At 49.0% G+C, this 22,686-nt stretch overlaps 2 protein-coding genes across 2 annotated transcripts in view; both read left to right on the top strand.

Moving 5' to 3' along the window:
* The window catches only part of LOC136962458 (regulating synaptic membrane exocytosis protein 2-like), a 42,373-nt gene extending 28,060 nt beyond the window's left edge, over positions 1–14,313 (top strand). The window contains exons 19-25 of the mRNA XM_067256242.1: positions 3,174–3,359; positions 4,573–4,682; positions 10,374–10,406; positions 11,268–11,290; positions 11,493–11,635; positions 12,322–12,546; positions 14,310–14,313. Coding sequence (XP_067112343.1) covers positions 3,174–3,359; positions 4,573–4,682; positions 10,374–10,406; positions 11,268–11,290; positions 11,493–11,635; positions 12,322–12,546; positions 14,310–14,313 — 724 coding nt within the window. The remainder of the gene's footprint in view (positions 1–3,173; positions 3,360–4,572; positions 4,683–10,373; positions 10,407–11,267; positions 11,291–11,492; positions 11,636–12,321; positions 12,547–14,309) is intronic.
* Positions 14,314–16,944: 2,631 nt separating this feature from the next.
* LOC136962223 (regulating synaptic membrane exocytosis protein 4-like) lies at positions 16,945–20,610 on the top strand. Its single transcript, XM_067255914.1, has 5 exons — positions 16,945–17,107; positions 17,770–17,908; positions 18,055–18,167; positions 19,155–19,396; positions 20,125–20,610. The coding sequence occupies exons 1-5, from the start codon at positions 16,945–16,947 to the stop codon at positions 20,320–20,322; spliced, it is 855 nt and encodes a 284-aa protein (XP_067112015.1). The 3' UTR covers positions 20,323–20,610.
* The last annotated feature ends 2,076 nt before the right edge of the window (positions 20,611–22,686 follow it).

Here is a 22,686-nt window from a genome sequence, read left to right as displayed (position 1 = left end):
GCAGGAGCATGGTGAGAGGCAGGAGGATGTCTGTTGCCGTCGGTAACTCCCTGGACTCAGAGAGGTAACTTCTGCCCTTGCTGCCGACACAGGAAGTAGATCCTAGCTGGGGGCTTCTGGTTGTGTCCAAGATACTGGAGTTAGATTCATGCATTCTTCCTCCTAAACCACTTTTCATTCACTCACTCACTCACTCATTCATTTGTTCATGTATTCCTTCCTTCATTGCCTCCATTCTCTCTACGTGTGTGTCTCTAATGAAGATATTACAACGGCCCTAACCACAGCTCCTGGCCCAGTCCCATGATGAATGGTAGCTTTGATGACTACAGGTAGGACTGGGCCTGGCCAGCACCTGTAGAGGGCAGTCCTGTAATCCTGTAGGTCTATAGACTGTAGAGAGCAGTCTGTAGACTGTTGAGGGTAGTCCTGTAGGTCTATAGACTGTAGAGAGCAGTCTGTAGACTGTTGAGGGTAGTCCTGTAGGTCTGTAGACTGTAGAGAGTAGACTGTAGAGCAGACCTGGGCATTTTACGGCCCGCGGGCCAACCCGGCCTGCAGGCTGTCCCAGTCCGGCCCACGTGAGGTAATTTAAAATGTTTTAAATGTGTTGAGCGGTAGGAAATCTGTAGTCCTGAAAGACTACAGTGATCAGGTGATTTATGTATGTATGCTAACGCAGCCTCACCGACAGGAGACACAGATTTAGCTGTTGGTTAGCCCTCGAAAATGTCCGCTCACAGTAAAAAACGAGAGGTTGATACAGAATGTAGAGTTTTTAACAAGACAATATCTGTTTACTGAAGTTAAAGGCAAAGCTGTGTGCTTAGTTTGTGGAGAACAGGTCGCTGTGTTGAAGGATTACAATTAGAATCGGTACTACGGGACAAACACGCAGACAAATACAAGAACTTGACCGATGCAAAGTGGGCGAGGGCCGCTGCTGGTTTGCTAGTTAAGCTGCAGACCCTGATCACCTGTCAGCTGTCCTTCGCATAACTACCTCAGACATTCAACCAGACTTTAATACACTGGTTCAAGCCCAAGACAGACTGGATTTTTTTTGTCACTGAGTAAAAAAAACTGAACTGAACTGGAAAACATCAAAAACACTTTTTTGTATAAAGTTAATCAATTGCTGGTCTTTAACATACATCGTATGTATTTTTGTGAACGTGTATTACCCGTAGCAGCTAAAAACCATATAATTTACTGTTTTTTTATTAAGTAATTAAATTAATACTGAGCAGAATTAAGTTCAGCCTATTGGTTCGGCCCGCCACAACGGTCCCAATTTCTCATGTGGCCCTTCAGGAAAAATAATTGCCCACCCCTGCTGTAGAGGGTAGTCCTGTAGGTCTATAGACCATAGAGAGCAGTCTGTAGACTGTAGAGGGTAGTCCTGTAGGCCTATAGACCATAGAGAGCAGTCTGTAGACTGTGAAGGGTAGTCCTGTAGGTCTATAGACCATAGAGAGCAGTCTGTAGACTGTAGAGGGTAGTCCTGTAGGTCTATAGACCATAGAGAGCAGTCTGTAGACTGTAGAGGGTAGTCCTGTAGGTCTATAGACCATAGAGAGCAGTCTGTAGACTGTGAAGGGTAGTCCTGTAGGCCTATAGACCATAGAGAGCAGTCTGTAGACTGTAGAGGGTAGTCCTGTAGGTCTATAGACCATAGAGAGCAGTCTGTAGACTGTAGAGGGTAGTCCTGTAGGTCTATAGACCATAGAGAACAGTCTGTAGACTGTAGAGGGTAGTCCTGTAGGTCTATAGACCATAGAGAGCAGTCTGTAGACTGTAGAGGGTAGTCTTGTAGGCCTATAGACCATAGAGAGCAGTCTGTAGACTGTAGAGGGTAGTCCTGTAGGTCTATAGACCATAGAGAGCAGTCTGTAGACTGTAGAGGGTAGTCCTGTAGGTCTATAGACCATAGAGAGCAGTCTGTAGACTGTAGAGGGTAGTCCTGTAGGTCTATAGACCATAGAGAGCAGTCTGTAGACTGTAGAGGGTAGTCCTGTAGGCCGGTTAGTGTGTAGTTGGCTATTTTATGAATATTACATCAACATCATATCATCAACACATCAACAACATGTTAACATACTCTTCACATACAACTCCGGACCTCGATTCGAAGTAAACCAACAGGATTTCCATTAATTGATTCTATGTTATGAACTATGTTACTACTGTATGTGGCTTGCTTGTCATTGTCAGAAATCATTAACATGGGACTTGGTTCACACAATAGGAATTGCCCCAGGATAGAAATTGAGTCTTGCACAGACACAGAAAGGTACACACTTTCCAGTTGCACAATAGAGTGCACTAGTCCCTGCTGATTCTGCCTTCTTCATGTCACATACTTCCTGTAGTTATAGTGGGGCTGTAGGACTACAGTGCTGTAGCTACGCAGTCTTAACACATGATTTACTGGCTGTTAAGGGGTTGTGCCATATTGTTGTGATCTTAGGCCATGCTGCCCTGTGGTTTAAAGAGTAGACTTGTTCTCTTGACTGTCAGAGGAAATCTCTGTTTTGTGGGCTGATGTACAATTTGTTGTTGTTTTTGTTGTGGTGACGTGAAGAGAGGATCACATCCCAGACTTCCCTGCTGAGTGTGAGGCCTACGATGAGGAGCTGATGAGGTAATTAGCGTAGCCTAGCCTCAACTGGCCTCAACTAGCCTGAACTACCCTAGCAATTAGCCTAGCTTAGCCTGCCAAGACTAGCCTAGTGGCAGCTAAAGCTGCTACACTCAGAAAGACGCTCTATCTTTGTTTTTGTATTCTATAAGCTTCCGGAATGCTTCTATAGATTTGAAGGAAGGTTCTAGAGCCGGTACATGAGAACCCTCTGGGGACAGGAGGGACCATGTAAAGGAGTTTGAAACAGGGCTACTTCAATACTGCATGTAACTGACTGGTCTTAATGGAACCTTTCTCCCTTGGTGGAAATGAAGTCTAACCTCTAACTCCCACAGCTCCCTCCACACTACATCATGGGAGATGTAGTACTCTGTGTGTCTCTGATTTTCACTAATACACACCCTTTCCCCCTGAATTTAACTGTGTTTGCCATGGTGACGGACAGACTGGTGGCCCACTGGGCAATGAATTAACAAACTAACTGACTAGGCTACTTTAGCTAACTAGCTGACTTAACGACCGTTTGCAGGTACAGCCGCGGCATGGACAGGCGTGGCTTCTACCACAGGTCGCGGTCAGCTGACCAGCGGGCCATGGTGGATCACCCCGTCTACACACGCTCGCGCTCCACAGAACGAGCCGACTCCGCCTACATGAGGTCAATGCCGTCCCTCCCCTCCGGAAGATCCGCCCCTCCCTCACCCGCCTTAACGAGGTGACCCTGACCAATCATAGCCAGCCACGCCTCCAACTAACTCCACCACCCCGACCCCCCCCCCCCCTGCCCACCCGCTCGCTCGCTCGCTCACCCGTCCTTCTTTTCCGCCGCGTCATCGTGTTATGTTCCTGAGTGACGGGTGGTGTCCCTGCGTCTGTAGACTGGTACATTACTAACCCAGGTCTGGGTTGGAGACACAGTCTTTATATCCTGGATATAACGGTGTGCTCCCAACCCTCACTTCCTTTATGCTCGCTATTGTTTTTTTGTTGTTTGTTTGCTTTGTTTACTAATATTTACGTTTTTGGTTTATTTAACAGCATCCTCTTTTGGTCGATGGTTCATTTGGTTGTTTGGTAGACTGTGATGTGTGTGTGTGTGAGGGGAGAAGAAGAGTGTCTCCCAGGCCACTGCCTCTGAATCTTTCCTTGCAGCTCAGGCAGCCAGCAGCAAGTTTGTGTTCCCCATACTTCCTAGCACCTCTAACCTGCAGACCTGGCACCCTAGGCCCACCCTGTGGGACAAATCAACTGTCCTCTATACACTTGAGTCCAGTACTATTCCCTGTCCAACACTTTGAGTGATTTAACATACTCGATTGATCTTATCTCAATGGCAGATGATGTCCAACCAAACGCAAATCATAGTTGTGGGTCATTTTTAAATTTTGAACAAGGCAATATTTCAGTGAATAACTGTGGGTGTTTTTTTTTATCGAGGTTGCAACTTAAGGGACCTCATATGTAATTACAGCCCTGTTTGACGAGGTAGTTAGTCTGTGTAGTTGACCCCAGTCTGCTGTGTATGAAGAGTGTGATGCCATGGCCTGGTTCTCCAAGGCAGATGCAGGGAGCCTGATCAGAGGTGCACAGGTGCTGTGAAGGCTGAAGGACTCACAGTTCAGAGCATGTGACATTTCAGCGTGCGGGGGTTGCACCCTGGCTGAAATGAACATGATCGCTACATATTTACCTCTGCATGGGATAGTCCTGGGAAATATGTACAACCGTGGAAATAGACTTTTTACTTTTGTTTTCGCCCTGTGTGTACACTTCTTCTATTACGGTGATGTTTTATTCTTGTTTATATATATTTATTGACAATTACGATGATGTAATTCCAAGAGGAGGCTGGGAAGATGGAACCCCAGTCTGCTAGTGTTGATGCAGCATCCCCCCAGGTACCTGGACTAACCCTCTCTGTACCACAGGTCCAACCCCCGAAGTGGGTCAGTCCAAACCAGCCCCTGCAGCACTCCGGTATGCGGGCGCAGAGGACGGCAGCTACCAATCGTCCCTCCAAAGGGGCCGTTGGACAGAAGTGAGTCAATCTGCATCCCTCTGTTTAGCACTGAGTTGGCATCTGAACTGGAGTCTTCCTGTAGAAGGATGGCCCTCAGACTGCAGATAGATGTATGAACCTGTGAGAAAGGAATGTGCAGTGTGTTGGTGTGGGTGTTAGCTTGTTGGTGGGTGTGAATATGTGTATGTCAACAATGTTTATGTTTATGAACATGTGAGGTTAGCATGCTGGCACAGGTTAACATGTTGGTGTGTATGAACATGTGCAGATTCACATTTTTCTGTGTTTGAACGTGTGTAGATTAACATGATTGTTTGTATGGACACGTATATGTCTTAACATGTTAGGGTATATGAACATGTGTAGGTTAGCGTTTTGGTGTATATGACCATGAGTAGATTAACACGTGTACGTTAGTATGTTGGTGTGTATGAACATGTGTTGGTCAACATGTGTAGGTCAACATATTTGAGTCAACTTGTGTAGGTTTGTGTATTGGTGTGTAAGAACATGTTATGTTAACATGTTGACATGTATCATGTTAGTATGTTGGTGTGAATGAACAGGTGGAGGTCAACATGTGTGTGTTGGTGTGTATGAACATGTGTACATTAACATGTTGGAACAAATTAACATGTGTTGGTTGAAAAGTTTGTGTGTATGGACATGAGTTTGTCAACATGTGTAGTTTAGCATGTTGGTGTGTATGAACATGTGTAGGTTAGTATGTTGGTACATATGTGATATAACAGCCAAGATGGCTTCTCTCTCCTATGGCCCAGAAGATGGTGAAGAGATGATTGAGCCTTACCAAGGTGTGTACCCTGCCTGACTAGCCTGCACTGGTCTGTACTGGTCTCAAACTAGTCTGTAAATGGTCTGTAACTGGTCTGTAAATGGTCTGCAACTGGTCTGTACTAGTCTGTAACTGGTCTGTACTGGTCTGTAACTGGAATGCACTGGTATGTACTGGTCTATATTGGTCTGTACTGGTCTCTACTAGTCTGTACTGGTCTACTAACTTGTGTTTAACTGGTCTATTACTGGTGTTTAACTGGTCTTTACTGGTCTGTAACTGGTCTGTAACTGGTCTGTACATGTCTGTCTGTTTCAGCTGGGCATTGGTGTGCTAACGCTTTAAATTGGTTTGAGTTGTGCTGTGGACATTTTCAGTGTCTTTTCATCTCAGTCTGGTGTTTAAAAGCTGTTGTTCTGAGAGTCAGACACAGTAACCAGGCAGAACATGTGGCCTGTTACATTTACATGTGATACATTTAGCAGGTGCTTTTATCCATATCCTACTAATAGTGCAAGAGTCAAGGAATGGTCTGTTTTTACAAGGCACAGTGCAAAGTAGAGAGTTCTGATGTTTATGTGAGGTGTTGAAACAAAACTCTCAAGATAGCAGCTGTTCTAGAGAACAGGAGAACAGAAAACTTTTTACGTAAGCTCTCTCACTAGAGGGAACAGCTTCCAGGCTTTTCTGCCAATAGCTTACCTTTGACTTACATCAGCTTCCTGTGAGTCAAGGTACGTAGCTGATTGGTTGGCTGCCTGCTTGGTCATGGCTGCCCTTCTAGAATAGGTTCACGTCACAGTTTCACCTTTCATCTGTCATCATCGTGTTTGTTCTTTTACTACCTGTCTGTCTATCTGACTGTCTATCTGTTCTTCATGTGTTTCTTCATTTTCCTTCAATTTCTTTCCCCAACTCTGGCCACACTTGTAACTGCAGCAACGATGACGTATCAACACCAAGCCCCTCCCTCCGTCAATCACCAAGCACCTCCCCAATTCCATCCGCAAGCCCCAACCCCAGTCCAGTATCAAGCTCCACCCCCAGTCCAACAAGCCTTTCCCCCTGTGCAGTATCAAGCTCCACCCCAAATCCAAAATGCCCCATCCCCAGTCCAGTATCAAGCCCCTCCCCCTATCCAACAGCAAGCCCCTCCCCCAGTACAACAAGCCCCACCCCCTGTCCAATATCAAACCCCTCACCCAGTCCAACAAGCTCCACCCCCTGCCCAGCAGCAAGCCCCTCCCCCAGTACAACAAGCCCCACCCCCTGTCCAATATCAAGCCCCTCCCCCGGTGCAACAGGCTCCACCCCCTGTCCAGCAGCAAGCTCCTCCCCCAGTACAACAAGCCCCACCCCCTGTCCAGCAGCAAGCCCCTCCCCCCACCCCTGCCCCCAGCCCTGCTCCTACAGCTGCCCCCACCCCTGCTCCTACACCTGCCCCCACCCCTGCTCCTACACCTGCCCCAACCCCTGCTCCTACACCTGCCCCTGCTCCTACACCTGCCCCCACCCCTGCTCCTACACCTGCCCCTGCTCCTACACCTGCCCCCACCCCTGCTCCGCCCCCCAGCCCCTGCCCGTCTCCGGCAGCGCCCCTTTCCACTCCAGTGCCAGGTGTGTCTCGCTTTATCTCTGTAGCTTTTAAAACATCTACCCTGTGTGTGCACATGTGTGGGTGAGTGTGAGTCCGTATGTGTGTGTGAATGTGTGTGCATATATTGCGTGTGAGCGTGTGTGCATAAACATGTACGTGTGTGTTTGTGTGTGTGAGAACGAGTATGCATCGCGTGTGTGTGTTTTTGTGTGCTGACCCCTCATTTCATCTTCATCATCATATTTTGTGTTTTCACCAATCAGAGCCTGAGAAGCGACAAGCCACACCAGTGAATGGAAGAAAAGGCAAGTGTATGTTGGTGTGTGTTGGAGTGTGTTGGTGTGTGTGACTGTGTGTTGGGTTGTCATGTATTCTATGTAGGTTTGCTTTTTGCTGCTGTATCTGAGAGCTGTTTGAGTTTAATTTGGAGATTATGTGGCTAGTTAGTTTGTGGCCAGTTAGTTAATTATCTGGCTAATTAGTTAATTATGTGACTAGTTAATGACTTGTTGGATGTAGACAAATGCTGCCGATGTCTTGGAAGGTATAGCAGCTTGTTAAGTTTGTGTAGCATTAGTGGGGCTGTACTTGCACAATGTGGGCTGTAGGAGGCAGTCAAGTCACATGATTTAAACTGCATCGTACCAAGAAGAGGCTGTGGTTTTACAGTTCAATATAAACGGTAAATAAATAGGTTGTTTGCAGATGTATAGAGCTATGTAAGTATGAGTGTGCTTATAAGTGTATAAGAATTATACACTTTGTATATGTGTATGTGTGTGTGTAGATGAGTATGTGTGTGTGTAGATGAGTGTGTGACTATGGTTGGTTGGTTGAGAATGCATGTGTGCATTGCTTGCCTTTCTGGGTGCTTCTGTGTATATGTGTGTGTGTGCCTGTGTGTGCCTGTGTGTGTGTGCGTGTGCCTGTGCCTGCGTGTGTGTGTGCCTCTACGTGTCTGAGTGTACCTGTGTGCATGTGTGTGTTTATGACTCGTCCCTGTCTCTGTGATGTCAGAGGTGACGTGGGAGGACCAACAGAAGAAGGCCAATGGTATGCTGCCATCTAGCCCCGCCCCCCCAGAGCCAGGTAGCCCCACCCCCTCCCAGCCAGGTGTGTGTGAGGTGAAGGAGCTTCTCTAGAACCTGATCTGGGGTCAGATCTCCGCCACCCAACCCTGCTCTGCAGTCTCACAGCAGAGGCAGATCTAACTGACCCAGGACCAGGGCTAAGAGATAGCTTCACCTTATTGCATTTGGTCAAACATGAGGGCCCTGGGAGTGTGTGTGTGTGTGTGTGTGTGTGTGCGTGTGTGTGAATGTGTGAGTGTGTGCTTGTGTGTGTATGCGTGTGTTTGTGTGTGTGCGTGTGTGTGTGCGTGTGTGTGTGAATGTGTGAGTGTGTGCTTGTGTGTGTGAGTGTGTGTATGCGTGTGTTTGTGTGTGTGTGTGTGTGTGCGTGTGTGTGAATGTGTGAGTGTGTGCTTGTGTGTGTGAGTGTGTGTATGTGTGTGTTTGTGTGTGTGTGTGAGTGTGTGTGTGTGTGTGTGTGTGTGAGTGCATGTGTGTGTGGGTGTGTGTGTGTGTGTGTGTAACTCAGTGGTCCCTCATGTTCAGTTCTTTGCTGTGGTGTTCAGGCAGAGTAGTGTGCAACTGTTTGCTGTCCACTCCAAGCTGACCCCTCCTCCTCCAGAACCACTCATCCCTTTTTTCTCCTCTTACACCAGCTTAGAAGTTACCTCTTCAGAGTGGTAACATACACCAGCTTAGAAGTTACCTCTTCAGAGTGGTAACATACACCAGCTTAGAAGTTACCTCTTCAGAGTGGTAACATACACCATCTTAGAAGTTACCTCTTCAGAGTGGTAACATACACCGTCTTAGAAGTTACCTCTTCAGAGTGGTAACATACACCAGCTTAGAAGTTTCCTCTTCAGAGTGGTAACATACACCAGCTTAGAAGTTTCCTCTTCAGAGTGGTAACATACACCAGCTTAGAAGTTTCCTCTTCAGAGTGGTAACATACACCAGTTTAGAAGTTACCTCTTCAGAGTGGTAACTTCTAAGCTGGTGTATGTGGTTCTGTGGTTTGATTGGTCTTACGCATTCATACACAAACGTTTATCTAAACTCTGAGTCCGTATTACATCCGTGGCCATTTTGAAAGTACAAGTACAGAATTAGCCTCAGTTTTACATACAGTAGGAGTATGAATGAATGGCAATGCACTGTCAGTCAGACTAAGCTGTAGTGAGGTGGTGTTAGTCTGGGGATGTTAACATGTCAGACAGCCACCTGGAAGACTGTCGGTGTAGCAGTTTCTCTAGAGAAGGTCACCTTCCTCCTCTCTCCCCCTCCTCCTCTCTCCCCCTCCTCCTCTTCCTCCTCTCTTCCTCCGTTTCCTCCTGCTCTACCGCCTCCTCCTTTTCCTCCTTTTCCTTCTTGTCACCTCCTTCCTCCTCTTCCTCTCCTCCATCTCCTTTTCCTTTTTCTCATCCCCCCCCTCCTCTCCTCCTCCTCTTCTTTCACCTGCCAGAGAGATGGGCTCTATTTTGGTAGACGTTAGATTCAGTTAGACTGAGCTTCTAATTGTCTCTCTGCAGTTTCCATAGTTACCTTCCTGCACAAAGTCAGCGTGGCTACACACACTAACACACACCACACACATACACACACACTATTCACTTCTTATTCACACTTACGCCACTTGCTTAATCACCCACACACTCTTTTATACCGGGGACAGTTTTAATTCCTGGTTAGTTTGATGTTTACTGCACGGATATGGCCTTAACTCGCTAGACGTGTGTTTTCATGACAGTCCCTAAATACAGGTCACGTTTTCCCCCTCCCAATAGCCAGGTGAGTCACAGCGTGTGTGTGTGTTTGTGTGTGCCAGCTGTGTCTAACGTCTGGCCCTCTTTTAACGCTGTCTAAGACCGCTGGTGAAAAGCCCAATATGACTGTCTCTAGGACCCTGACAGGTGCAGACCACCCTCTGGGTCCTGCTGCCAACGAGGTCAACTGAAGGCTGTAGCTCCTCCTCTTCTCCACTTCCTGCCCCACTTCCTATCTTTGTTAGAGCTCCCGGGTGGTGTTTCCTGTTTGGCTGGGTCATGAGTCAAGTTCAAATTGTTTTGGTGGTTTGTTTCTCATTTGTGTGTTCTCTCTCTCCGTCTGTCCACCGGGCCGGCCGTCCATCCATCCGTCCATCCATCCATCCATCCAACCCTCCATCTGTACGTCTGTATGTTTATCCCTCCATCCATTCATCCCACCATTTGTTCATCCATCCATCTATCCTGCTGTCGGCACAGCAGAGGAGACATCGCCCCAGAACGGAGAAGAAGGTAGCGGCACTCATCCCCTCCTTCTATATCATCCCTCCATCACTCTCCTCCTCCTCGCCCTCCTCCCTCAGTGTGTATCTGTGTGTGAGCTTCATCCGACAGGCTGTGATATTAAATAAGAATTCATACTTTAGATTGGCGCTGTTCTACAGCTGTGTAGCAGGGTGTGTCTCCTGGTAGTTGCTGTCGGAGTGTTGCTGTGCTGAGCGTGTCACTTCCTGTGTACACTCACAAGAAGACACAAGACAAATACGTTTATTTATACTTCTATTGATTTTCCGTAACAGATTTAAATGGTCCCAACCAAATGCTTCCGCAAAATAATGTTGTATGATGTGGTTCAAGTTGGAAATCAGCATGTTGACCAGTTGTCAGTGTGTGTGCGCTTCAGTGTGTGTGCCAGTGTGTGTGCTTCAGTGTGTGTGCGCTTCAGTGTGTGTGTGTCAGTGTGTTTGCTTCAGTGTGTGTGTGTGTGCCAGTGTGTACTTCAGTGTGTCTAGTGGGGGTGTGGCCTAGGGGGGGTGTGCCCCAGTGGGCTGTGGTGTAGAGGGGCGGGGCCTAGCGGGACTTGAATGAACCAATAAATGGAAAGGCCTGACATAGCAGAGTGCACTTCCTCCATCTAACCTGTAGTCTTCCTCTCTGCGGCCTGGTGTCTGTGTGCTGGGCTTGTTCTCTCTTCCTCTCTCTGTCTCGCTTTCTGTTTCTCTCTCTCTTTAACTCTATCTCTTTCTCTCTCTCACTGGGCCATTAGTGGCTTTAGTTAGAGGAATAAATAAACTGAAATTCTAATGTTTTTCCTGTTTCCCCCTCTTTCTCTCCTTCCTCCTCCATCCTCTCTCATTCTCTCTCTCTCCGCAGGTGCCATGAAGGATCCTTCCAAGGTAAGAATCTCCAGTTGAACAGAGGAGACAGGCAAGGAAGGGAGGAGAGGGAGGGTGGAGGAGGGGCAGTGAAGGAGGGTTACGAGGGGGCTGTGGGCTACAGGGTGGGGCAGGTAGTTCTCTATGTTTATGGTCTGCCTGATGTGCATAACAACCATCTGATATGTGTGTGTGTGTGTGTGCGTTTCACACTTGTCTACAGGTGAAAGCCCCGGACAACCTGTCCTTCAAGTCGTCAGACAGTGATGTCAGCGACGTGTCAGCCATGTCGAGCGCGTCTCGTCTCAGCAGCACCAGCCACATGTCCGTCCAATCAGAGAGGACCAAGGGTACACGCAAGATCAGGTGAGCCCACGGCAACCTGGCTCGCGTACCGACACAGGTCTGGTCTGAGCCAGATGTGCGGGGGACACCATTGTCAGGGCCGTACTGGGATACTCCCTCAGACTCCTATCTTCCTAGCATCCCCGCGTCCTAGCATCCTAGCTTCCTAGCTTCCTAGTGTTCTTGCCTCTTAGTGTTCTAGCCTTCTAGTGTCCTCACCTCTTAGCCTCCTGGGCTCCTAGCATCATAGCCTCTTAACTTTCTAGCCTCCTGGTGTCCTACCATTCTAGCCTCGTAGCATGCTAGCCTCTTAGCCTCCAACCATTCTAGCACAATAGTCTCCGAATGTTCTATCCTCCCAGCCTCCTAACTTCCTAGCGTCATAGCCTGCTAGCCTCCTAGCCTGCTCGTGTCCTAGGGGGGGTTGTTTGGGGCCTCTGGGGGTGTTCCCCCCCAGCCTGTCTACATGTACAGCAGGATGCCTCAACACTCGGGTCGTCTCTCATCCCTGCCATCACTCGTTTTCATCACGCCGTGATTGTTGTTGTTTTCTCTTCTCTTGTTTCTGAGCATGCTCTGTCTCCATGGTCACCGATGTGTTCTTGTTTTTTGCCTGTCTGTCTGTCTGTCTGCCTGTCTGTCTGCCTGGGTGTCTGTCTGTCTGCATGCTTTCTGCCTGCTCCCCCTGGGCTGGCTGTGTTCTGCAGTCATGAAGAGGTCCAGGAGGGATGTGAGGCCGGGGAGGGCGGGACCAGCTTCGACCTGGCCGACGCTTTAGCCGCTGGGGCGGAGGGGGGAGGAGGGGCGGAGGGCGCAGGAGGCGCTGAGGGAGGCGGGGGAGGTGAAGGGGGAGAGGAGGGGGGAGGGGCAGGGGGAGAGGAAGAGGCGGCCGAAAAGGAGGCGAAGCCAGCGGCGCCGGGCCCTGAGACCAAGTAAGCCAACCCGTGGAAGGGGCCAGTAGTCATGACAACACAAGGACAGTAGTCGTGACAACACAGTATGGTAACGACAAATGAGGCAGCCGAGGTTTGGACCTCGGTAACAATAAAAACACACACGATTGTTCATTTAAACATCGCCCTGCTCCAAATATGAAAACACCCCTGAGCAAGATTTACACATTTGATCCAAAGCGATATACAAAGGGGATTAGAACCTACAACCTTTTGATCTGCGGTCAAATGGTGAACCACTGTTCTATATCTATTCAGGATAGAAATTAGAGCACACATACAGAATCCCCCTCCCACTCTTACTAGGGGAAGTCTGCATGCTGGCCTAACAGCTGTGGAGAGGATCCGTTAGGGATTACTTGCATGTGCATGGACCCTTAGTGCTACTGTTCAGACTACTGTATTCATGTTGTACATTTCTACATCTGTGTAAACTCCTGAGACCTGGCAATACATGGCTTTTAAAATGTTTACATGATGGCGCGTGTTTGGGTTCGGCAGAGAAGCATTCTAAGAATATTTGTTCTAGTTATGCATCTCTATCTCAACTAACTAGAAATGACACAGCTCTTCCAGGAGCTGTTCACATTTGTGACATCGAAATGTGACATCGAAATCTAAACATCTACTTTACTGCAGCGGACGTAAGCTGGTTGCTGGGCCTCAGGAGGATGTGTTCAGCACTGTGTCTCCTACACCTCCCCTTCCTCAGTCCTTATCTCCTAACCCTGACCCTACACCTCTCCTACCTCAGTCCTTATCTCCTGACCCTGACCCTACACCTCTCCTTCCTCAGTCCTTATCTCCTGACCCTGACCCTACACCTCTCCTTCCTCAGTCCTTATCTCCTGACCCTGACCCTACACCTCTCCTTCCTCAGTCCTTATCTCCTGACCCTGAACCTACACCTCTCCTACCTCAGTCCTTATCTCCTGACCCTGACCCTACACCTCTCCTACCTCAGTCCTTATCTCCTGACCCTGACCCTACACCTCCCCTTCCTCAGTCCTTATCTCCTGACCCTGACCCTACACCTCTCCTTCCTCAGTCCTTATCTCCTGACCCTGACCCTACACCTCCCCTTCCTCAGTTCTTATCTCCTGACCCTGACCCTACACCTCTCCTTCCTCAGTCCTTATCTCCTGACCTGCCTGCGTCTTGACCCCCCCCCCCCCCCCCCCATCTGCTCGTCTCATTGACTGACCACGATGGTAGTGTTGGTGGTAGTGGAGGTGGTGGTGTTAGTGTACCCTGGTTATCGCTGTTTGTCTGTCTGTGAGCAGGCCTGGTCTATTCTGAGCACACGCTCAGACAGTCCTCTCTCAAACAGCGAGAGAGGACTGTTTTGTTCCCTTTATTATTACCATAAGAAAGCAGAGAATGAAAGCCATGATTATCCACAGTAGATGTTATGGTGACCTTAGTCTATAAATGCCTCGGTCATATTCAGCCAGTGTTCACAAAGTGGAGTGTGTGAGTGTTTATATACTGTTGTCTTTGCTGGGATCAGGTGATAACAAGCTATCTCCTGGGTGCACACACACACAATCACAGATCCTTCATTCACACAAAGATCTACAAACACACAGCTACTGCACACACACATTCAGCGTATTTAGCGTAATCCAAGGTCACTGTTGCTTCCTTATGTGCTACCTGCTGTAGGTCTGGTTGGACCTTTAACCCCAACCCAAGCTCCTGTTTTTGTGACCTTTGACCTGTGTATCTGTGTCCTCCTGTAGCTGAAGACTGTCCTCCTCTTCCTGTCTCTTCCTGTTTGTCCGGCCTCCCCCCCTTCCTGTCTGTCTGTACTTCCTCTCCACCCTCGATCCATCCTCTCCTCTCCTCCTCTCTTCCTCTACTCCTCTCCTCCTCTCCTCTCCTCTCCTCCTCCTCTCCTCCTCCTCTCCTCTCCTCTGCTCTCCCCATCTGCTCACCCCATCATCACTGACAGTGAGTTTACATCCAAAATGAAACACAGGCCCGCAAATGCGCCCGGCGCCAACCTTACCAAGAGCTCCAGCGTGGGCGGAGAGATCTGCTCGCTGGGACGCCGTGACGACGACGACGACGACGACAAGAAGAGACGCTCCAGCTTCGGGGCCAAGATGGCCGCCATGGTGGGACTGGGGAAGAAGAGTCAGAGTGCCTCCCAGCTCAACCCTGAGGGTGAGTGCCCACTACTTTCCGTGTAAGTGCACACGACTTCCCATTTCCCTCTGAGGGTGAATACACACTGCTCCCTCCTCTTCCTCTCCATCATCCTCTTCCTGGGCTGGGCTGTGTTGGAGATATATGATGTGTTGTGTGTGTGAGAGAGAGAGAGAGAGTTCCATTGAGCAAAAAAAGCATTCACAGTTTCTCACATTCTATGGAAACAGTGGAAGATTGTTTTCCTGGACTCACAAAACAGACACGTATTTTCATTCACTGCCACCATCATTGCAGCATTGCAACACCCACCACTGTAAGCCCCCTGCCCACTTTGTCAACGGGTGGTTTAAACAGTGCCCTCCAGGCTGGTCTCTCCTCCTCTTGCAACCCAAGCTTGGTCTCCCACGGGGTGTCAACTCTGCCTTTTAGTTCCTCCCCGTTCAGGACCTTTACACACCTTCTGTGGAGAGAGAGGGGGAAAGTTGGAGGAGACAGCGATAACTGGAAGAGGAGAGAGTGTGTCCTGTCTGTCTGTATACATTAGTGGTGATATGTGGTAGGTATGTTTGAGTTGGCCAAGCCATGTGTTTATGAACTGTATCAGGCTGTGGAGAGGAGGGGAGAGGGGACAGCAGAATGTTCTGTTCCAGGTTCTGGTTCTGGTCCTGGTTCAGCCAGTTGCAGTGCAGGAATGGGCCTGGATCTTGACTGTGAGTGTGTGTGTGTCACCAGGATATGGGGAGAAGAGGAAGTTGTTGATGTTGTTGTTGTTGTGAGACGGAGGTACTGTCAGGTGAAACGGAAAAGGAATCCACTCTCCTGCCTCTCTTACGCACGTCTGTCCTCATGATCTCCTTCTGCAATCATCGCTCTGCGCTCTCTCTCTCTTCCCGTCCTCTGTCTCTCTGTCAGCACAAACGACAACCCATCATCATGCTGTGACCCACATTTGACCAAGTCAGACGTTCTACTTTCCCTCTTTCCCTGCTGTTCTACTGCCATCCCTCCGATTTCTTCTTCTGTGCTGAGTCCTACGGTATGGATGAGTCATCCAGGGACAGGAAGAGGTCTGAATGCCGCCCCCCCCCGGCCGGCCTCAGTTCCATGTGCACATGGAATGGGCTGCCAGGTGAAGAGGGCTGTGCTCGCCTTTTCTCTCTCTTTCCCTCTCTCTCCGTCTCCCTCTCTCTCCCTCTCATCCTCTCTCCCCCCCCCCCCCTCTCTCTCTTAAATCCATACAAGGACGTTAAAGGGTCCATATGGGTGTTGGGTCCCATGTTTTTTCAACGGTCGGGTTGGTATGAAGGAGCACAAACACTCAGGGAGGAACATACGGTCAACATGTTGACCACTCTCAACCATCTGCTCCAGCCTTCTCTGTTGGACATGGTTTCAACATCAGCCAATCAGCGACCCGGTAACTAGACTGTGGAGGGTGTACGTAGTCCTCCTCCACCTCTTCCTCTGTCCTCTCCTCTCCCACCCTCCCCCCTCCCTACACTTCACCCACCGAGGACGAGGAGGCTGAGGAGGAGGGTGGGTAGAGGAGGAGCAGAGAGGGGAGGGGAGGAGGGTGGAGAGTGGAGGCGAGGAGGCAAGAAGTGGGGGAGAGGGGGGGAGAGGGGGGGGAGGTCAAGAAAAGTGGTGGGGGAAGGGGATGAGAGTGTAGGTGAATTGAGAGATGGTGGGAGAGGAGGGGAGGGGAGAGGACGTGGCTGGAGGGATACTCAAGGGCAGCTATGTAACAGAGACACGTGTGTGTGTGTCTCTGGGTAAATCTCTGACTCCTGGAGCACCATTCGAGTTGCTCCTGTGCTGCGTGCTCTCTGATTGGTTGATCTCCTGGGTGAGCATGTACCCCTCCCGTTTTACCACCTCCTAGCACAGTGAGCAGGGAGGAGCGGGGCTGAACACACACGCAGAGAAAGAGAGAGATAGGGAGACCGAAAGAAAGAAAGACGCGTCTTTTCAACTCTGGCAGACTGGACCCGGTCTCTTTGCTTCTTCTATGGATTAGTCTGGTCCCTCGTATTCTGTAGCACTTCATCGTTCTAGAGCTCTTCATCGTTCCAGAGCAACTTCGTTGTTCTAGGGTGCTTCTTCCCTGGAACTCTCCGTCCGTCGGCCGTCTGTCCGTCTGTCAACGATACGCCTGTCGGTCACCTGGTGGTGCGCTGCGGTTCTGTCCAGGGTCCAGGGCGCGGTGGCTAGGGGTGGAGCAGCATGGGCAGGCAGAGTAGTGATGCGAGCAGCAGTGCAGGGGGACCGGGGGGCGGCGCAGCCACACGAATGCAGCGCTCCCAGAGCAGGCTCAGTCTGTCAGCCTCCTTCGAGGCTCTGGTCGTCTACTTCCCCTGTGTGAGCTCCTACCACAAGGGCAACGCAGGTGAGACTGTGTGCGTGCGTGCGTGCACAGGTGAGTGCGTGTGTGGGTTTGTGTGGTGCTTGGGTGTGTGTGTGTCTGTGTGTGTGACAGTTAGTCTGCATGTCTGAGATTTGTCCAGCTGTGATCCAGTTCACAGTCTTGCCTGATAACAGCACTGTTCCAACCTTCCCCTACAACCTGCCAGTTGCGTGGAGCCTAGAGATCCACCTGCTGGGCAGATATAGGTACTACAGGCACCTGTTGAGGGAAATAAAAGGAAAGGGGGGGGTAGGAAGAGATGGATAGAGGGAAGGAGATGGGGAGAGAGGGAGGGATATAGGGAGATATGGACATAGGGGGAGAGATGAGGAGAGAGGGAGGCATAGGGAGATATGAATAGAGGCAGAGAGATGGGAAGAGAGGAAGGGATATGGGGAGAGTGGGCCGAGGGTAACTTGGGAACAGGCTGTTCCCTGGACCGATGAGTAGGAGAGAGACCTGCTGAAGCTGGGTTTGGTTTGGTGAGATGTGGTTTACTGGTTCTTTACCGGCAGGCTGCCAAAGAATTGTGAGTTTACTAACACAAGTTGACTAACTCTCCCTCTCTTTTTACTTCTTTCCCTCTCTCTATTTCCCCCTCCATCCCTCCCTCTCTCTTTCACTCTCTCTCTCTCCTCCTCCAGAGGAGGAAGGGAAGAAGAAGGTGATCCGCCTGCCCATCCAGAGGAGCGTGGAGACGGGTCTGGCCATCGAGTTCAAGAGCAGGATGACCCGGCAGCCCAGCAGGGAGACTGACCCTGAAGCAGAGGCCAAGCCTGGGAAGTACGTACCCTGACACATGCCTGTACCCATCACTCACTGACGGTAACCCTGACACATGCCTAGAAACATCACATTCTTCAGAAATTCATCAACGGGACTAATGGTTATCCTCTCCCCCTCTACCCAACCCCCCTTTCCCCCTCCAGCCTCATCTTCCCAGGGGTTAGGATCGCTGCAGATAAACAGTTCACCGGCTTCCTGGAGGGATTAGGCCCCGCCCAGCTGGCAGGCAGACAGACTCTGGCCACGCCCCCCATGGGTAAGCTCCTCCCCTGCTGGACTCGCGCTGTTTCGTATTGGCCGGCCGTCTGGTGGTCGCTGTGTCGTATCTCTGCGTTGACCACAGACATGAACTCTGACCTTCGTGCCTTAGAGACACTCTAAGATAGATCTTTGATCTATTATTCTTGAGTCTTATTTCTTGTCTGGTATTACTTTCTCTCCCAAGTTCAGCTTTCAACTTTATCCCCAGAGGGCAATTGTTTGTGCAGCAAATGACTATAAAATATAAAAAGCCTAGAGAGGTACATCAAACAGCAGGTGGGAGAACAACAGTGGTCCGAAGTTCACCTTCCAATCATGGAACTGATTATCAAGGAACTTTATAAAGGATGAGGTGCCGACTTTTAGAGCACAGTTAAAAGATCAAAATGTCACTAGAAATCTTCTCATCTAACTGATCACTCCTGAACCTAAACTGAAGTCATACTGTTGGGGGAGACAGACCTTGTTTCTTCCGTGTTCAATAACAGTTAATAAGGGGAATCCTATTTGTTTATCCTGCCCATCAGGACATCCCAGGTCCTGATGTTATATTGATACTGGATATTATATTAACCACCAGGTGATATCTATTACCAAACTTTATCATTATACTGGATGGTCCTGAGGTTATATTAATACTGGATGGTCCTGAGGTTATATTAATACTGGATGGCCCTGAGGTTATTTTAATACTGGATGTTCCTGAGGTTATATTAATACTGGATGGTCCTGAGGTTATATTAATACTGGATGGTCCCAAGGCGATATTAATACTGGATGGTCCTGAGGTTATATTAATACTGGATGGTCCCAAGGCGATATTAATACTGGATGGTCCTGAGGTTATATTAATACTGGATGGTCCCAAGGCGATATTAATACTGGATGGTCCTGAGGTCATATTAATATTGGATGGTCCCAAGGCTATATTAATACTGGATGGTCCTGAGGTCATATTAATACCAGTTCTATCTGTCTGCAGGTGATATCCAGATCGGCATGGTGTTCAGGAAGGAGCGTCTGGATGTGGAGGTGATCCGTGCCCGGGGCCTGGTGGGTAAACAGGGCAACAAGCAGACGCCCGCTCCGTACGTCAAGGTGTACCTAATGGACAACGGCAAGTGCATCGTGAAGAAGAAGACCAGGCTGGCCAGGAAGACCCTGGACCCTCTCTACCAGCAGCAGCTGCAGTTTGAGGAGAACCCCGAGGGCAAGGTCCTGCAGGTAACCAGGAAGTAACACTAACTAATACAGGTCCTGCAGGTAACCAGGAAGTAACACTAACTAATACAGGTCCTGCAGGTAAGCAGGAAGTAACACTAACTAATACAGGTCCTGCAGGTAACCAGGAAGTAACACTAACTAATACAGGTCCTGCAGGTAACCAGGAAGTAACACTAACTAATACAGGTCCTGCAGGTAACCAGGAAGTAACACTAACTAATACAGGTCCTGCAGGTAACCAGGAAGTAACACTAACTAATAAAGGTCCTGCAGGTAACCAGGAAGTAACACTAACTAATACAGGTCCTGCAGGTAAGCAGGAAGTAACACTAACTAATACAGGTCCTGCAGGTAACCAGGAAGTAACACTAACTAATACAGGTCCTGCAGGTAACCAGGAAGTAACACTAACTAGTACAGGTCCTGCAGGAAACCAGGAAGTAACACCAACTAGTTCAGGTCCTGCAGGTAACCAGGAAGTAACACTAACTAGTGCAGGCCCTGCAGTTAAACAGGAAGTAACACTAACTAGTACAGGCCCTGCAAGTAATCAGGAAGTAACACTAACTAGTACAGGCCCTGCAGTTAACCATGAAGTAACACTAACTAGTACAGGTCCTGCAGGTAACCAGGAAGTAGGTAGAGTAAGTAGCTAACCCTAACATGTGTGACCTCTGACCCTAACATGTGTGACTTCTGACCCTAACATGTGTGACCTCTGTCTGCAGATCATCGTTTGGGGCGACTACGGACGCATGGACCACAAATCCTTCATGGGAGCTGCTCAGATCCTATTGGACGATCTGGACTTGTCCAACATGGTGATTGGCTGGTTCAAACTCTTTCCTCCCACCTCATTGGTGGACCCGACCTTGGCACCTTTGACTAGTAAAGCCGCCCTTGAGGGCTCCAACACTCGCTCCTAGCACTCCGAGGGACGGCTAGCGTCGTTATAGCAACCAGTGAGGGAGATGTGGGTGTGGTCAAGATGGCCACGCCCCTGATTCCGCTGCATGTTCGATGTTGTGTGTTCTGATTCTGTCAAGAGAAAAAGGGCGGGACATAGGGCCGGTCGTCTCCCTGGCGACCCGCCCGCTCGTGCACACACAGGACATGACCCTCCGAAGGAGGACCTGGCTAAGGATGCTTGGACATGAAGGACTTGTCAGTGGACAGGAAGTGGATGCAACACAGTGGTGCTAGATCACCTGTAGGTTCTACGGTCCAAGCCATGAGAGAGGAGAGAGGATAGAGGGAGGAGAGAGAGGGAGGAGAGAGAGACAACTGCAGAGAACTGAGTGATAGCTCTACAGAGACTCTGGTTTTGTCTACTAGGACGTTTTCTGCCTTCGTTGTCGAACGCTGTGGTTGGCTGCTGGTCAGGCCACGCTCACCAGTCGCCATGACAAAGACATGGGGACCAATACCAGCTAGGTGAGGGATGGTGTCCACCAATCATCAACCAGGGACAGACCTCCCCAGCGACTCCCACCTCCCCTCCTCACCCCTCCCTCCCTCCCCCCACTCCCTCCCTCCACTCCACCCCTCCAAACAGGATGCAAACACACTCAGACAGCCAATCACATGCTGGAGAGCCAATCACATGGTCATAGAGGTGTGGCCACTGATCGTCATGGTGACCAGACCCAATCACCAACACCTTCCTATCATCCACTGGTCTCCACAGAAACAAACTGGACCTTCTCTTTATTTATTTGATTATTTTTATTTTCTGTTCTGCATGGACACACGCTGGGTGACGCGTGGAAAGGAAAAAAGTTGAAACTGCATCTTAAGAGAGAAAACAAAAGAGATAGAATTTCTATTCTACGATTTATATTATTTTCTAAGAAGAGAAACCCTATAGTGCATGGTTCTCAGGGCGAGTGAATGCTGTCTGATGATCAAGATGGTGGTGGCTGTTGCTCCCAAATAAGCCTGTTTACAAGTGTGTCGTTTTACGGACAGTGAGTGTTGATAGGGCACTGAGAAGAACTGATATTGTGTTGAAAGAGAAAGGGGGAGAAAGAGTGAGAGGGAGGGAGATGGATGCACAGAAGGTTGTGTGTGTGTGTGTGTGTGTGTGTGTCAGAGCTCCTGACTGTCCAGGTCTGCATGGCCTCCCTCTTCTCTGTTTCCACCACAAACACGCATGTAATGAGGCTCCGGCTACACGCCTAGAACACGCCTCCACCCGCATGTTTAGATATGATGATGATGAAGATGATGTTTGAGGAGTTTGCAGTTTCCTGTACAGTGCATGTGAACCTTGCCACGCCCCTCATCCTCACTGCCCCCACGTTGGCACGACAACGATGCACCAATGGTGACGTGGCAGCGTTCGCCATGGCGATAGAGGTGAGAGGTCAGAATCATCCAACTAGACATTCCATCGACTGGTAACCATGGTTTCTGTGTGATTTAAAAAGAAAACAAGTATGGAAATGAAATAAAAGAGTTTTATATTTATTGATAAAGTTGACAAGGGGAAAACAAATGTATGGTTGCAAGTATATTTTATTTTAATATTGTTATAAAGAAAAAGATAAAATGTAAAAAAGGTGTAAAAGAGCTGTTGAGACTGACCCTGCTGAACAGGGAGGGAGGAGAATGTGACTGGAAATGGGACATTGCCACAAAACATGAATTTTTAATTGTTTCTTGTTTTGAGAAAAATAAAATTCATTTACTACTTTTTGTCCGCTTTGTCTGTGAATGCGTTGACACGTCTTCTCACTCAACCACTTTGTTGCTGTGTGAATTTACACATTAAGCTATACAATTACCTTAACCTGCGAGTCTTCTGGAAGGAGGCCCCTGTACTGAAGAGTGATCTGTACCTGGTCACTACTGCCAGCTTGTTCTTCTCAACATCACGTACACTCTACTCTCCCTGCCATGCAGTCAGTGACATCGCAGAGATACAACAGGCTTAAAGAGAATCTCAACAGCTGTTTAACTGTCTGTAATGTGGCCTCAAATAGAGGCCTTGCAAGTGATCTTGACAGGGCTGGCAACTCTCACGCATTGGCCGTGAGACACGCATTTCAACCAGTTCACACGCTGTCACGCCACACCTTGTATTTCTCACGCTGAGAAGGCAACGCCAACCAAGTAGTCCTGCAAACTTGAAGCATACCTTGTGAAAAGCAAATAAGTGCCAATGGGAAGAACCATAAGAGCATGTAGTTAAACAAGTTACAATTAAACAACATGAACCTCAAAAAGTGCAAGAGTGTACCTGTACAAAAAGCAAGCAACATTAATATAATTCACAGCGAGTACAAGAA

The sequence above is a fragment of the Osmerus mordax genome, chromosome 18 (assembly GCF_038355195.1).
Source record: "Osmerus mordax isolate fOsmMor3 chromosome 18, fOsmMor3.pri, whole genome shotgun sequence".
NCBI classification, from domain to species: Eukaryota; Metazoa; Chordata; class Actinopteri; order Osmeriformes; family Osmeridae; genus Osmerus; species Osmerus mordax.
Note: the sequence above shows the minus strand (reverse complement) of the source record. Positions and strands in the feature narration are given on the sequence as shown.